This window comes from Prosopis cineraria, unplaced genomic scaffold, assembly GCF_029017545.1.
Source record: "Prosopis cineraria cultivar Desert tree isolate PC_DT_omini unplaced genomic scaffold, ASM2901754v1 PC6, whole genome shotgun sequence".
Classification (NCBI taxonomy): Eukaryota; Viridiplantae; Streptophyta; class Magnoliopsida; order Fabales; family Fabaceae; genus Prosopis; species Prosopis cineraria.
Window position 1 is genome coordinate 11,575,053 of NW_026555337.1, and position 11,979 is coordinate 11,587,031.

Below are 11,979 nucleotides of genomic sequence, written 5' to 3' on the forward strand. Positions count from 1 at the left end.
GAAAGGATTGAAAACGGTCAAATATTCTCAAATTTGTATTTCAAGTAAAAAAATCCAAAATGGTCCAAACATTTTCACATTTGTAATTGAAGATGAGGGATTCAAAACAATAAAAAATTCAAAAATTTTGTAATTCAGCTTTCTCACATTTAAGGATTCAAAACGGTCAGAACATTCCTGCACTTGAATCACAAGTTAAATAATTTATAATGGTCAAAGCATTCCCACAATTGTGACACAAGTTAAAGTATCCAAAATGATCAAAACATTCCCACATTTGTAAGCCAAGTTAAAAGGTCCAAAATAGTCAAAACATTCCCACATTTGTATCACAAGTTAAGGATCCAAAACGGTTAGAACACTCCTACATTTGTATCACAATTTAAAAGATCCAAAATAGTCGGAACATTCCCACATTTGTCGTTGAAGTTAAAGAATCCAAAACAATCAGAACATTCTCACATTTACAATTAAAGTCAAAGGATCCAAAACGGTCAGAACATTCTCAAATTTTTAGTCCAAGTTAAAGGATCCAAAATGATAAAGAACAATCCCACATTTGTAATTAATTGAAGGGTCCCAAAATGGTCAACATATTCTAAAATTTGCATTTCAAGTAAAAATATCCAAAATGGTCAAAACGTTTTCAAATTTGTAATAAAAGATGAAGGATTCAAAACAATAAAGAAAATCACAAATTTGTAATTCAACATTCCACATTGAATGATTAAAAACAGTCAGAACATTCTCATATTCGTATTACAAGTTAATGGATCCATAATGGCCAAAACATTCCCACAATTGTACCACAAGTTAAAGGATCCGAAATGGTTAGAACATTCCCATATTTGTATCAAAACTTAAAAGGTTAGAACATTCTCATATTTGTAATCAAAGTTAAAATATCCAAAACAGTTAGAGCATTCCCACATTTTTATAGAAGCCATCAAAATCGAATTAAAAGATCCAAAAAATTCAAAACATCCCACATTTGTAATTGAATTTAAAGAATCCAAAACAATGAGAAAATTCTCATATATGTATAGGAGCCATCAAAATATTAGATAAAAAATCCATATTAGTCATAACATTTTCATATTTGCAATCAAATTTAAAATATCCAAAACAATTAAAATATTTCCACATTTGTAAAGTAAGTTAAAGGATATATAGCCATCAAAAAATTTCCAAATTTATATCACAAGTTAAGAATTCAAAATAGTCAGAAGTCAAAAGTTTCAAGAAAAGTTAACAATACCACCAGTACTGTCAGCATATTCCAGCTCCTCATTACTATCTTCCTCAATTGGTTGCTGAAATAAAGATACTTTTGCATATGAAGGAACAAACTCAAGCAAGGTTACAATCTGGAAGTATAAAATTCCTAAAGCCATTAATAGTTGTGTAATTGATTTGATAAAAATGAATCCTCTATAATCCCATATAGTAATTACTAGCTAAAGTAATTAATAAATAGGAAATTGAATTTTAGAATTCTTTAACAAACTAACGGACACAGAAAGATGCAATTATCACTGAAGTTTAATATATTTAATGGATATCAAGTATAAAAATAAAGCGCATAATCATACGAAGAAATTAAGGGCTTCGGTTATACACTTATACTCAAGTACATGCCAATGCCAAATCCTCCCACCCCCCCCCCCCAAAAAAAGGGTTCTTCAGGGTAAAGGCAGGATACTACGGTCACTATCTCCAAGCCCATATTAACCTTATAAGAATTATAATTCTTAACTTCAAAGAGGAGATATATTTGAGAATTCGAAGATAAGGTTTGACAAATGTATAGTAGTTTAGGCTTACCTTCTCAAACTCACAAGGCATTGAAGGGCCAATCGCATGCACAGAAGGCAACTCAGGAACTATTTTCCAAACGTGTTGATGAAAATCTTTGGTCAGCTTCGGATCAACTGTCCTCCATGAATATTTTTCTCGAACAAATTCCCTGGAACGAGAAGCAGAGGAGGGATCGAACATCTGGGTATCGGCAAATGAATCCCGGGGATCTCAACAGCATCACCAATAAACGAAGCAGGGTGACCGCCGGCATGTTTATTAGCCGCATCAACAGACAACTGTGAGAACTGAGAAAAACGAGAACATCTCAGAGACAGGAATCATGAGGCAAACCCGCATCCTGAAGGTCGGCGCTTTGAAATAACCGTTACGACAAGAGATTGCGTAAGAGTGGCGCGCTGGGTTTTTTTTTTTTTTAAGTGTAATTAATAATATTTGATTGCTTAAGAATGGCGCTACCGAACTTATTATTTTAATAAACGTAATTATTATTGATATTTTATAGTAGCAGTAATAGTAATAAAAATATTAATAATAATTGCATACATGAAAATAAAACAAATATGAAAAATATACTAAATATATTCTTCATAATATATCAATCGAATAAATTTAAAATTTTATTCAAAAAGTACATAAAAACAAAACTTTCTAGGAAAAAATATTTCTTTGACCCCACAGTTTTTTTCAATTTAAATTCAGATCCCCATAACTTTTTATATTAAAAATCCTTTAAAATTATGGTCAATTTGAATCAATATCCCTGAAAATAATGGGGTACTAATATTTTTTACCAAAGCTAATTATAATTTCCTGAATTGATTCCATAATGAAAAAATTATGAGCACCTTAACCGTAGTTGATCAAAACTCTGGCTAACATAAATTACATTTTCAATAATTGGGACGTCTAATAAGATAACCGCTACCGGTTCATTCTTTTCATCTATGATGCTCATTGACATGCTAAAAAGGTTGGCCAAATAAATTAATTATTTTGCTATTTTTTTTAAGTAAGCATATATTTTTAGCACTTTACTTTTCAGTTTGGAGAAATATAATTTTAATTTTTATAGTTTTATCAAATTTTACTTTTAATCCTTGCAGTTTTTCAGTGCTTTCAGGCCCTGTAAAGACTAAAACAAACCACTGAAAAATGAAAAATAATAAGAATTTAAAAAATAAAAGTCACCCAATCTTTTTAAAATTATAAAAATTAAAAATATTAAAAAAATTATAGGAATTAAAAATAAAACTCAATAAAACTATAAGGACTAAAAATTATATATTTTTTCTTTTAGTTTTCATATTCTTTCTCCGTGTTTGCATTATGTTTTTTGGGGCAATATAAATGATAAAAAAATTTTTGGATTTTAGACAAAAAAAGCAAATTAATGCCAAAAAAGGATCAAGGTAATCTACTTAAACAGCCTTGTCAAAGTTTTTTTTTTTTTTGGCTGTGTTTCATATTAAATTTTAACAAAATGAGTTGCAAATTCTTCAACCAAATAAATCCTGAAAACTCGTTGATAAAAAGAAAAATCCGGAAAACTCAATCACAAATCATTTTATAGTCATGATGTAAATTTCAAAAAATAAATGTCAAATCTCTAACTTAATGAATGAATTAACAAGCCTTTATTTTTAGTGTTCCATTTTAAATTTTGAAGGTTGAACTCATTAGTTAGTCTTCAATATATATTAAAAAAAATGTGTCAAAGCCCCGCAACTTGTTGAATGAACTAACAATTTTTTTTACCATGTACATCTCATATTAAATTTTGGAAGATCAATTGCAAATAATTCTATTATTAGCTTTAATTTTTAGATTGAAAAAGCTTAATTTTGTTCATTAAATTTTAGAGACACAATATCTATCTTTCACAAATTAAAACTAGCTATAAATAATTTGCAATTTACTTTTCAAATAAAAAATTAACATAAACATTGAAAAAATGTGCATGTTTGCTCATTTGTTAAATTGCAAGGATTTAACAACTATTTACAACAGACTAAAAAATGATTTGTAAATGAATTTCTAAAATTGATCATAAAATATTGACAAATATTTGAGTAATTTACTTTAAAATTATAATAATTTAAAGACCCTTAGGTGGCATTTTGAAATATTTTAGTTCTTTATCAGCATTAATTTGCACCTTAGCTGGAATTCAATTAAAATTAGTTAATACTTCTAAAATGTTAAAACTACTTTCAATAAAGTTCATTAATTAAAATAGATAGTTTAATTAGTTAAAAAATATTAAAGCAAATGAGATTTGGCTGGAAAATTAATATGTTAGACAAAGTTTTGTATTAAAAACCAAAAATAAGGGCTTTATAAGAACAACAGGAGGAGTATTATTAATTCCCAACCGAACTACTCCTTTTAGTCCTATTTATAAGTCACTTTCAATATGTTTAACTAGAACAAAAAAAAAAACCTTTAACTCCATTAACTTTGTCTTAAAATTTAACAAATTTTTACATTTATCCCTAATAAATATTCTTAAATTTCATTATTGATATTTGTATTCAAAGCGTTTAAAAAAGGCAAAAATATAAAAAGAGATATTGAAAATTGACAAGTGTTATATAAATAGGACCAAATTCTTTCTTCTCTCTCTGCCCTATAAATAGGACCAGAGGAGTAAATATTTACATGATCAACCAATTATTTCTAAAACTTAGTTTCTAACAGAAAAGAAGACCCAGAAAGAAAGAAAGAAACCTCAACACTGCTAACTAATCATGACAGAAAAATAAGTAAAATCATTAAAATAAGATATTTGCAGTTTAATTTTACAGACTGCATCAAACATTTCCAAGATCCACAACATTCATTTTATTTTTGTTTTATAATTTACCATACTTCCCTAGGAGACAGCCAAATGAAGCTTCCAAATGCTCAGGTTGCTTCTGATTGAATGCCACAAAGCATATTTGCAGGGACAGCCATGTCAATCAGTTTTGGATATGGCAGATTAAGATCTGTTGCAAGGACCAACTGTATCATTAGTACTTTACTTGAATAAAAAAAGCATGCTTTTAGGACTATGCAGTATCCACAGATATAAGTTTAAACAAAATTTAAAATATTTATATAGCACGTACTTGCCATTATATTCTTGAAAGTTTCCTGCAAAAGAAACATAGACACTATCAGTATTGAGACGTTGCTTGAATTGAAGCTAACCAAAACCTAAGAAACACCAATGCTAGCATGACTAGACATATTACTAGAAGTGTTTAACCATGTATTAGACAGGACTAGGCTTCATGTTAGAAGTGCATATGTTTCATAAACCAAAAATAAAATATAATTGAATTTTCAGTGTTATACTCTCTTTCTCCATTTTTTTAACCGCTCACAAGTATTCTCCTATTAGAAGCAATTATGTTTGAGGTACAATTGAACACTAAATTTAGGTATCTCTTTCAGTAGTAATTCAAACCTTGATTTGCCACGTTATGAGAAACTAACTATTTCTGAAAAACTCAACTCCTGTTGGTTACCCTCTTTCTCTATCTGTCACTAGTGTATACTTTTCTCATCAATATTACTAGATCTACTCTAATGACCTCATAAGAACGTTTCATCAGAATAAAAAAGGATATAAATCAACATTCAGAACTCATCATCCTATTTAACCAGATAGCATCTTCTAGTAACTGTCATGTCTTTGTAATCGTTATTTAATTTTCATATGTTTTACTTCGTGTTTTAAAGGATGAGCATGAGAGTTATTTTCTATCACCAAATTAACTGCTTTCATTTCACTTCTTGAACGTGCTCGGGGTGGCAGAACGCCAACCTAACGCTTCATTTTATTACTGTCATTTTCTTTCTTTTTGTCAGATTTATGACCTTCCATGCTGTATACCAAATGGGTCTTCTCACTGAATTACTCCATATTTTTGCCAAAAAGTGAAGACTAAATTCAACCTCCTCATCTAGAAGAATCATAACTTTGAAGAACTTTACCTTAAATTAACATCATTAACCATGGCACAACAGGGTTGCGGTAAACTGGAATACTGTATTACAATAAGCATTATAATTCACATGGATGTGTCTCCCGTTAAAGTCCCTTTGAGAATATTACTTCATAATTCACCCATAACACTTTCAACTAGTTGATTGAGTTCATTATAACATGAACAATTCATAAAAAATTACCTCATCCTTTGTGAGGCGCGAATTGCATTGCAACTCCTCCCCTACAGTGCTTACCTGAAACCAGAAGTTTGAGTAGCTTGCTAAAAATTAAGTAATGGAAAAGTGTAAGGGTCTCCTTAGTCCTTAGTCCTTACAGTGAATCCTTTGTAGTCATGAGCTGGATAGAGTAACGTATCCTTGGGCAATGTAAAAATCTGGTTCCAAAAAGATTGAATATGAGATTATACACAAATTCATTGAAAACGAAGTACCGTATTTTATTATACAGACTCATTTCTACTTGTCTGCTTAATGAAAGCTCGAGCTCTTGCCTGTGAATGCACCGATTTGTATAGCTGCTCTGAACTTCCACCCTATGTAGTAACGTAGTTGAAGGACACGATGTTAATATTCTTCATCGCTTAAGGATTGAAGAAGAAAATATCTTTCAAGAAAACTTGATCATAGCTTGTACCTGAAAATCTGTCCTTCCGCATCCGCGAATTAACAGAGCATCTCCGGTGAATGCCATCCTAGGTTGAGGCTGATCAGAAGCATCTCCTGTCACATAGGTAACGCAACCAACTGTATGGCCAGGAGTAGCACGAACCTACAGCAACAAAGATAATAATAAACAATACACATTAGTGTATAATATATGATTACATGTCACCCACAACCTAGTATAAAGGAAGACAAGAGCCTTTTGCCACAGCAAAATTAGAATAAAAAGCGATCATTTTATATCAACAACAATATGAATATAAAGTATAACATCTTTATTAAGTAACATTATTTACAAACTGTGATCAGCATGGCCTATAACTCAAATTTCGTAAATAGAAGGCCAACCTAGTGAATATATCAATATATAAAAAATAAAATTTACAACAACCTGCATTATTTACCAGCCATGAACAAGGCAACACATTCCTCATACTCCATGCAATGTATGGAAAAAAAATGTCCAGCTTAGCATAATGAATATCAAGGGAAAGTGATTTGCAATAATTTCCAGTCACTAGAATACTTCTCTTTAAAAATGCATTTACACCCCAAAAATTGAGCTGCATAGCTGGTTGTTTGCTGATCATTTGTCATTCAACATAATATGTGAAAGGAGAAACTTCGATTCAGCTTTGTGAAGTTCTTTAATAGATTTATGAAACATGAACCAGCCTTTAAAAAAAAAAAAAACAATAAAGACCATCAAGGTTAGTTCCAAAAAAGATCCACCTACTGGTTTTCTCTTCAAAGAATCTCAAAAATTTACTAAGTCTATTTTGTACAAAGACACCAAACCAGGAAAGGAGGCTGTAAATCCTACCTCCAGAAAGAGATCACCAAAACTGATTTTGTCACCATGCTCTACATACAGATCAGCTGTTGCACCACTGGCTCTTGAAATAATAGATTTTACATCTGGAACTTTGCTCTATACAAATGAGTGGTTAAAAATTTAACCACCCAGCAATTACAAAGTGTTAATAAACTCTAGCCAAAATAAATCCAGCAGCAGATCACATGGAGAAATTAAATGAACAAATCAAAAATTCAGCATCAGCACACCTTTATGATGCCAGTCCCTGTAACATGATCAGCATGTACATGGGTGTTCATGGCATATATAAGCTTTAATCCCAATTCTTGAATGAGGGATAAATCTCTATCCACTGTCGTATCTACTGGGTCAATCAACTTGACATTCAAAAATCTCCATTAATTATACAACAAATAAGCCTACAAATTCCCAATAATACAGCCCAAAATAGCCACCCCCACTCCCTTAACAACATAAATTCCAGAAAAAAATTCTGAGAATCTCCAGTAACCCAATTTACAACACAAACTGATGCAGAACGAGACTATAAGCAAGATAAAAGAATCCTATATGATTAAGAACTTACCACAGCCGGTTTAGTGGGGTGTAAAACGTCAGCGAGGAGATAAGTGTAGGTTGAGGATTCTTTCTCGAAAAGCTGACGGAACAAGAGCTTAGATGACTGAGACAAAGTCGAGTAAGAAGCCATTGATGATCTGAGCCTTGTAATTCCAGGAATTGCTCTAGAAATTGAGGTCAGAGGTAGAGTGGTGGAGGATTTCGAAGCAAGAAGAGAGACTCTGATGAGCTGAAAACGCTGCATTGAACGAAAAAGGAGTGAAAAACCGTAGATAAAGCAACAGGGTATTGCTAATTGCTGGTCATAAAAAACAAAAAGCAATCATAGAAGGACGTGGGTTTCGATCAAATTTGCATTGGCTGACTCCGCTTTGGAAGAAGATAATTGGAGGGAAGTCGTTTTGAAATGGCAGTGCTGTCATACCGTACTCAAAAAATCGTAATTCAACTAGAGATTGCCGGACGACTTTGCAGGCCTGACAGGAGCCTTTTTTTTTTTTTTTTTTGACCTGGACGACAGGGGCGATGAACACAATATATATATACATATATATATATTAATATAAATTTATTAATTATTGATCAACAGTGGTGGTTTGATGGGTACAGTGAAAGATTTAAAAAAACATACTAAGAGTACGGAAATATGATGTAATAAACATTAGTTAAATAGGTCACGTTAGACCAGGAATAAATAGATGTAATTATGACTTTATGAGCTTAAGTTTAGGTCTTTTTGTTAAACAATCAGGCCAGGCCTAAATTTAAACCGGCTAGGAAGGCTAATGCAGGCTTATTTATCAATTTTAATATTTTAATAATATTAAATATAATATAATATATACATAAATTTTACTTATATTAATATGAGGGAGGAAATTATACAGACTTATATCTATGATAATAGTTAATTAATATAGCATGAAATATATTTTTCTTTATTTTTTAGTTTAATTCCCAACTTAAAAAAATGAAATTGTAAACTAAATTAACACGGTTCATATTAATTATATTTTTATCTGTTACATATTATATTTACATAAATATATTTATACATTATATATAATATAAAAATATAATCAAGGAGGTTGGATAAGTCTACAAGCTTAGCTTTAAGTATACTCAATCATTCTAGTTCAAAATATAAGTAATTTTTTAAAAAAATTGAATCAAAATTAGTTGTGAGGTAATGTTTATATTTTGGACCAAAAGTAATATAGATCATCTTTGTTTATTAAAATAGGTAGCTGTAAGCCGTGACCTAGTCTTTTTGTTTAAATAGGCCTTTTGGCTTGTTTCTACTCCTAGGTAAGCATCAATTTATCAATTTGATTCTTAAATTTAGTTTTTATTATTTTTAAATTTATTCTAATTATCTATTTGATCAGAAAATAAGTTAGTAATATTAAAATTTATTGGCATAGATAATGATGTAATACTAATAAAAAAAATTGTAATTATTCAAGAGGGGAAAAAAATTACATATATATGTTTAGTCATCAATATATTTTATATATCAAAATAATTTAAGTGTCAGTTTATATTTCAAAATATAGAGTATTAGATTGATAAAATTTAAATTTGAGGACCATATTGTTCACTAACATAAATTTAAAGAATTAAAAATTTTATTATCTTTTTAAGAAAGCTACCGCCTTGCGGAACCCAACTAGCATCTAATTCAATAATATCATATATTATATAAAAAATATAAAAACTATTATCATTATATTCATTATTCACATTAACAATTATCAATAAATAATTATTATAAGTTGATAAATTATCAACATCAACAGATAACTCCAATTAAACTGATGCAACCATTTTTTTTTATTTTTTTACCAACATATTGCTCCGTTATTTTAAATTTTTTATTGCACATTATCTAACTTCGTTTATTCATTTAATATTTTTACATACTTTTTAAAAAATTAACATTTGGATAATGAATTGTAAGAAGTATTTAAATAATTACTCCCTCCATTTAAAAATATAAAATATTTTTTAAGAAATTAAGTGTTAAAAAATATAATATATTTTTAATCTTTTAAAGTGTAATCATTATCTTTTTAAAATGTTTTTATTAATGAATAATTTCATATTTATTGTAGAATATTTAATAGTTATAAATATAAAAAAATAAAATTAATTAAAAAATAAATAATTATTTTATTAAAAAATAAAATTTAATTAAAATTATTTTATATTTTTTTAGAGGGAGTACTTTTCACACATCACGGAGAAAAAATTGTTTATGATAATTTATGCCCCTCTGAATCTCTGATTAAATAAGCGCAAAAGTCAACATGTCATTATCCAAAACAAAAACAAAACAAGGAGACCTCCCGTTCCCAACGAACCAGCACACTGGATCGGAATCCGGAAACAGGGTGACTTGCTTTAATGTCCAGGCGTGGGAAAAAAAAAAAAAAGGATAATTCTAATAAGACATGACGTGATATGAATATGAATATACGATACCCTTCAATAAAAAAGTTAAAAATGAGACACTTTTTTTATTTTTTTTCTATTTTAATAAAATATATTCACTCTATTAAAAAATATAAAATATTTTTAATTAAATCTTACCTCTGATAAAGTAATTATCTACTTTTAAATTAATCTTATCTTTTCATATTTATTCTTATTAAACACTTTATAATAAATATAAAGTTACTATTAATAGGAGCACTTTTGAAAAAAAATAATAATTACACCTCAAAAGGTTAAAAATACCTTACATTATTTAACATTTAATTTTTTAAAAAAATATTTTACATTTTTAATGGAGGAGTATATAACCAACAAGCCCAGTATTTATAATTTATAAATAACATAACTCATTAATTGTTGTAAATTTGATTTTGATATATTACTATAAAAAGAAATTAACCTTTTGTATATTTGTTATTCTAAATTCTTAACTAAAATTGCGTGTATAAAAGGGTGAAAAAGATGATTTTGCCCTAAATTTTAGATATAGAAGTATGTGGGATTTCAAATTTTTTAATGTAAATAAAATTTTTAAAAAAATTAGTTAAAAAAATTTATTTAAATAATTACAAATTCAAAATTTTAATTATAAATAAGTGTTTAAATATTAAATATAATTTTTAAATTATAATAAAAATTTTATTTTTGTAATTGTTTGAATTGATATTTATAATTTATTTTGTAAAAAATTTTATTGAGAATCTAATTATAACTAATTTAATATTTTAAAATCTAACTGTCATCTCTTCATTTAAAAATCTCATACCATCCAATAAATTATAAGGTAATGTTTTTCAATTTAATATGTGCTTAATTTTCAATTTATATATGAAAAAACCTCATTTGAAATATAACTATTTGTTAGATTTAATAAAAGTACATTCATATATGATTTGACGATATTCTAAGGGATTATCCATGAGAGCCATGTAGAATGCCACATGGGATAAGATCAGATTGTCACATAAGACACAACATGGATTGCCATGTAATCCATGCAAGATGGGCCGTAGGGTGTCCGGTGAGGGGTCTCTCCTCCTTCTCTCATTTTGTCCTCATTTCTCCGATCTTCATTATTTATATCATTTTATTAAATAATTTTTTAATTATAAAATTAATAAAAGGTAAAGATTGGAAAAGTAGAGAAAAAAAGAAAAAAAAAAAAAAAAGATGACCCCCTCCCTATGTAAGGTGTCTCCTTTTTTGACTCTCTTTTTTTCCTATATTTCCTTGATTTGATGGTTTTTATTTATGAATAACATGATAAAGAGGAAAAATATTTAATGATTAAATTCATAGTAATTTTAATTTAAAACACAACAATAAGATTTTAATTTAAATAGTTTGAAAAAATATAATAGCATTTATTTTTACTAATAATGTAATGTATATTTTAATAAAAAAATTCCAATACCAATTGAGAGTAAATTGGTTAGGCAATAGACAGAATATTGAATGAATATTTTTTTTTTGAATTATAAGGCCACGGTAAAACTGTGCAAAAGATTAAGATTTAGTCATATCTAAAACTATGATGTTTCTACAATCATGCAGTGGCTCATCAAAAATCATAATATTAAAGGTATCATACGGAGGCCGGTGAGCTA

At 28.5% G+C, this 11,979-nt stretch overlaps 2 protein-coding genes across 22 annotated transcripts in view; both read right to left on the reverse strand.

Moving 5' to 3' along the window:
* Positions 1-2,210, reverse strand: part of LOC129313500 (uncharacterized) — a 29,846-nt gene extending 27,636 nt beyond the window's left edge. For 12 of the 19 annotated variants that reach the window (XR_008593981.1, XR_008593982.1, XR_008593976.1 and 9 more), the window contains exon 1: positions 1,825-2,210. Coding sequence is in view for 4 of the 19 variants with exons in the window: in XM_054956685.1 (XP_054812660.1) it covers positions 1,825-1,998 (174 nt within the window). In the remaining 15 variants the exon portion in view is untranslated. Of the gene's footprint in view, positions 1-1,258; positions 1,314-1,824 lie in introns of all 19 variants that reach the window. The other 7 variants (XR_008593986.1, XR_008593984.1, XR_008593980.1 and 4 more) reach the window with 1 other exon arrangement.
* A 2,179-nt stretch (positions 2,211-4,389) lies between these two features.
* On the reverse strand, positions 4,390-8,392 carry LOC129313580 (persulfide dioxygenase ETHE1 homolog, mitochondrial). 3 transcript variants are annotated; one of them, XM_054956821.1, is made up of 10 exons: positions 8,301-8,392; positions 7,884-8,114; positions 7,546-7,674; positions 7,304-7,411; positions 6,452-6,586; positions 6,309-6,350; positions 6,132-6,191; positions 5,998-6,051; positions 4,932-4,956; positions 4,390-4,808 (listed from the first exon to the last, which is right to left on the reverse strand). In XM_054956821.1, the coding sequence occupies exons 2-10, from the start codon at positions 8,004-8,006 to the stop codon at positions 4,726-4,728; spliced, it is 759 nt and encodes a 252-aa protein (XP_054812796.1). In that variant the 5' UTR covers positions 8,007-8,114; positions 8,301-8,392; the 3' UTR covers positions 4,390-4,725. The 3 variants fall into 3 exon arrangements, 2 of the variants coding, with proteins under 2 accessions (XP_054812796.1, XP_054812795.1); XM_054956820.1 differs by lacking the exon at positions 8,301-8,392 and having other exon boundaries at positions 7,884-8,294; XR_008594005.1 differs by lacking the exon at positions 8,301-8,392 and having other exon boundaries at positions 4,746-4,808; positions 6,268-6,350; positions 7,884-8,294.
* Positions 8,393-11,979: the final 3,587 nt, after the last annotated feature.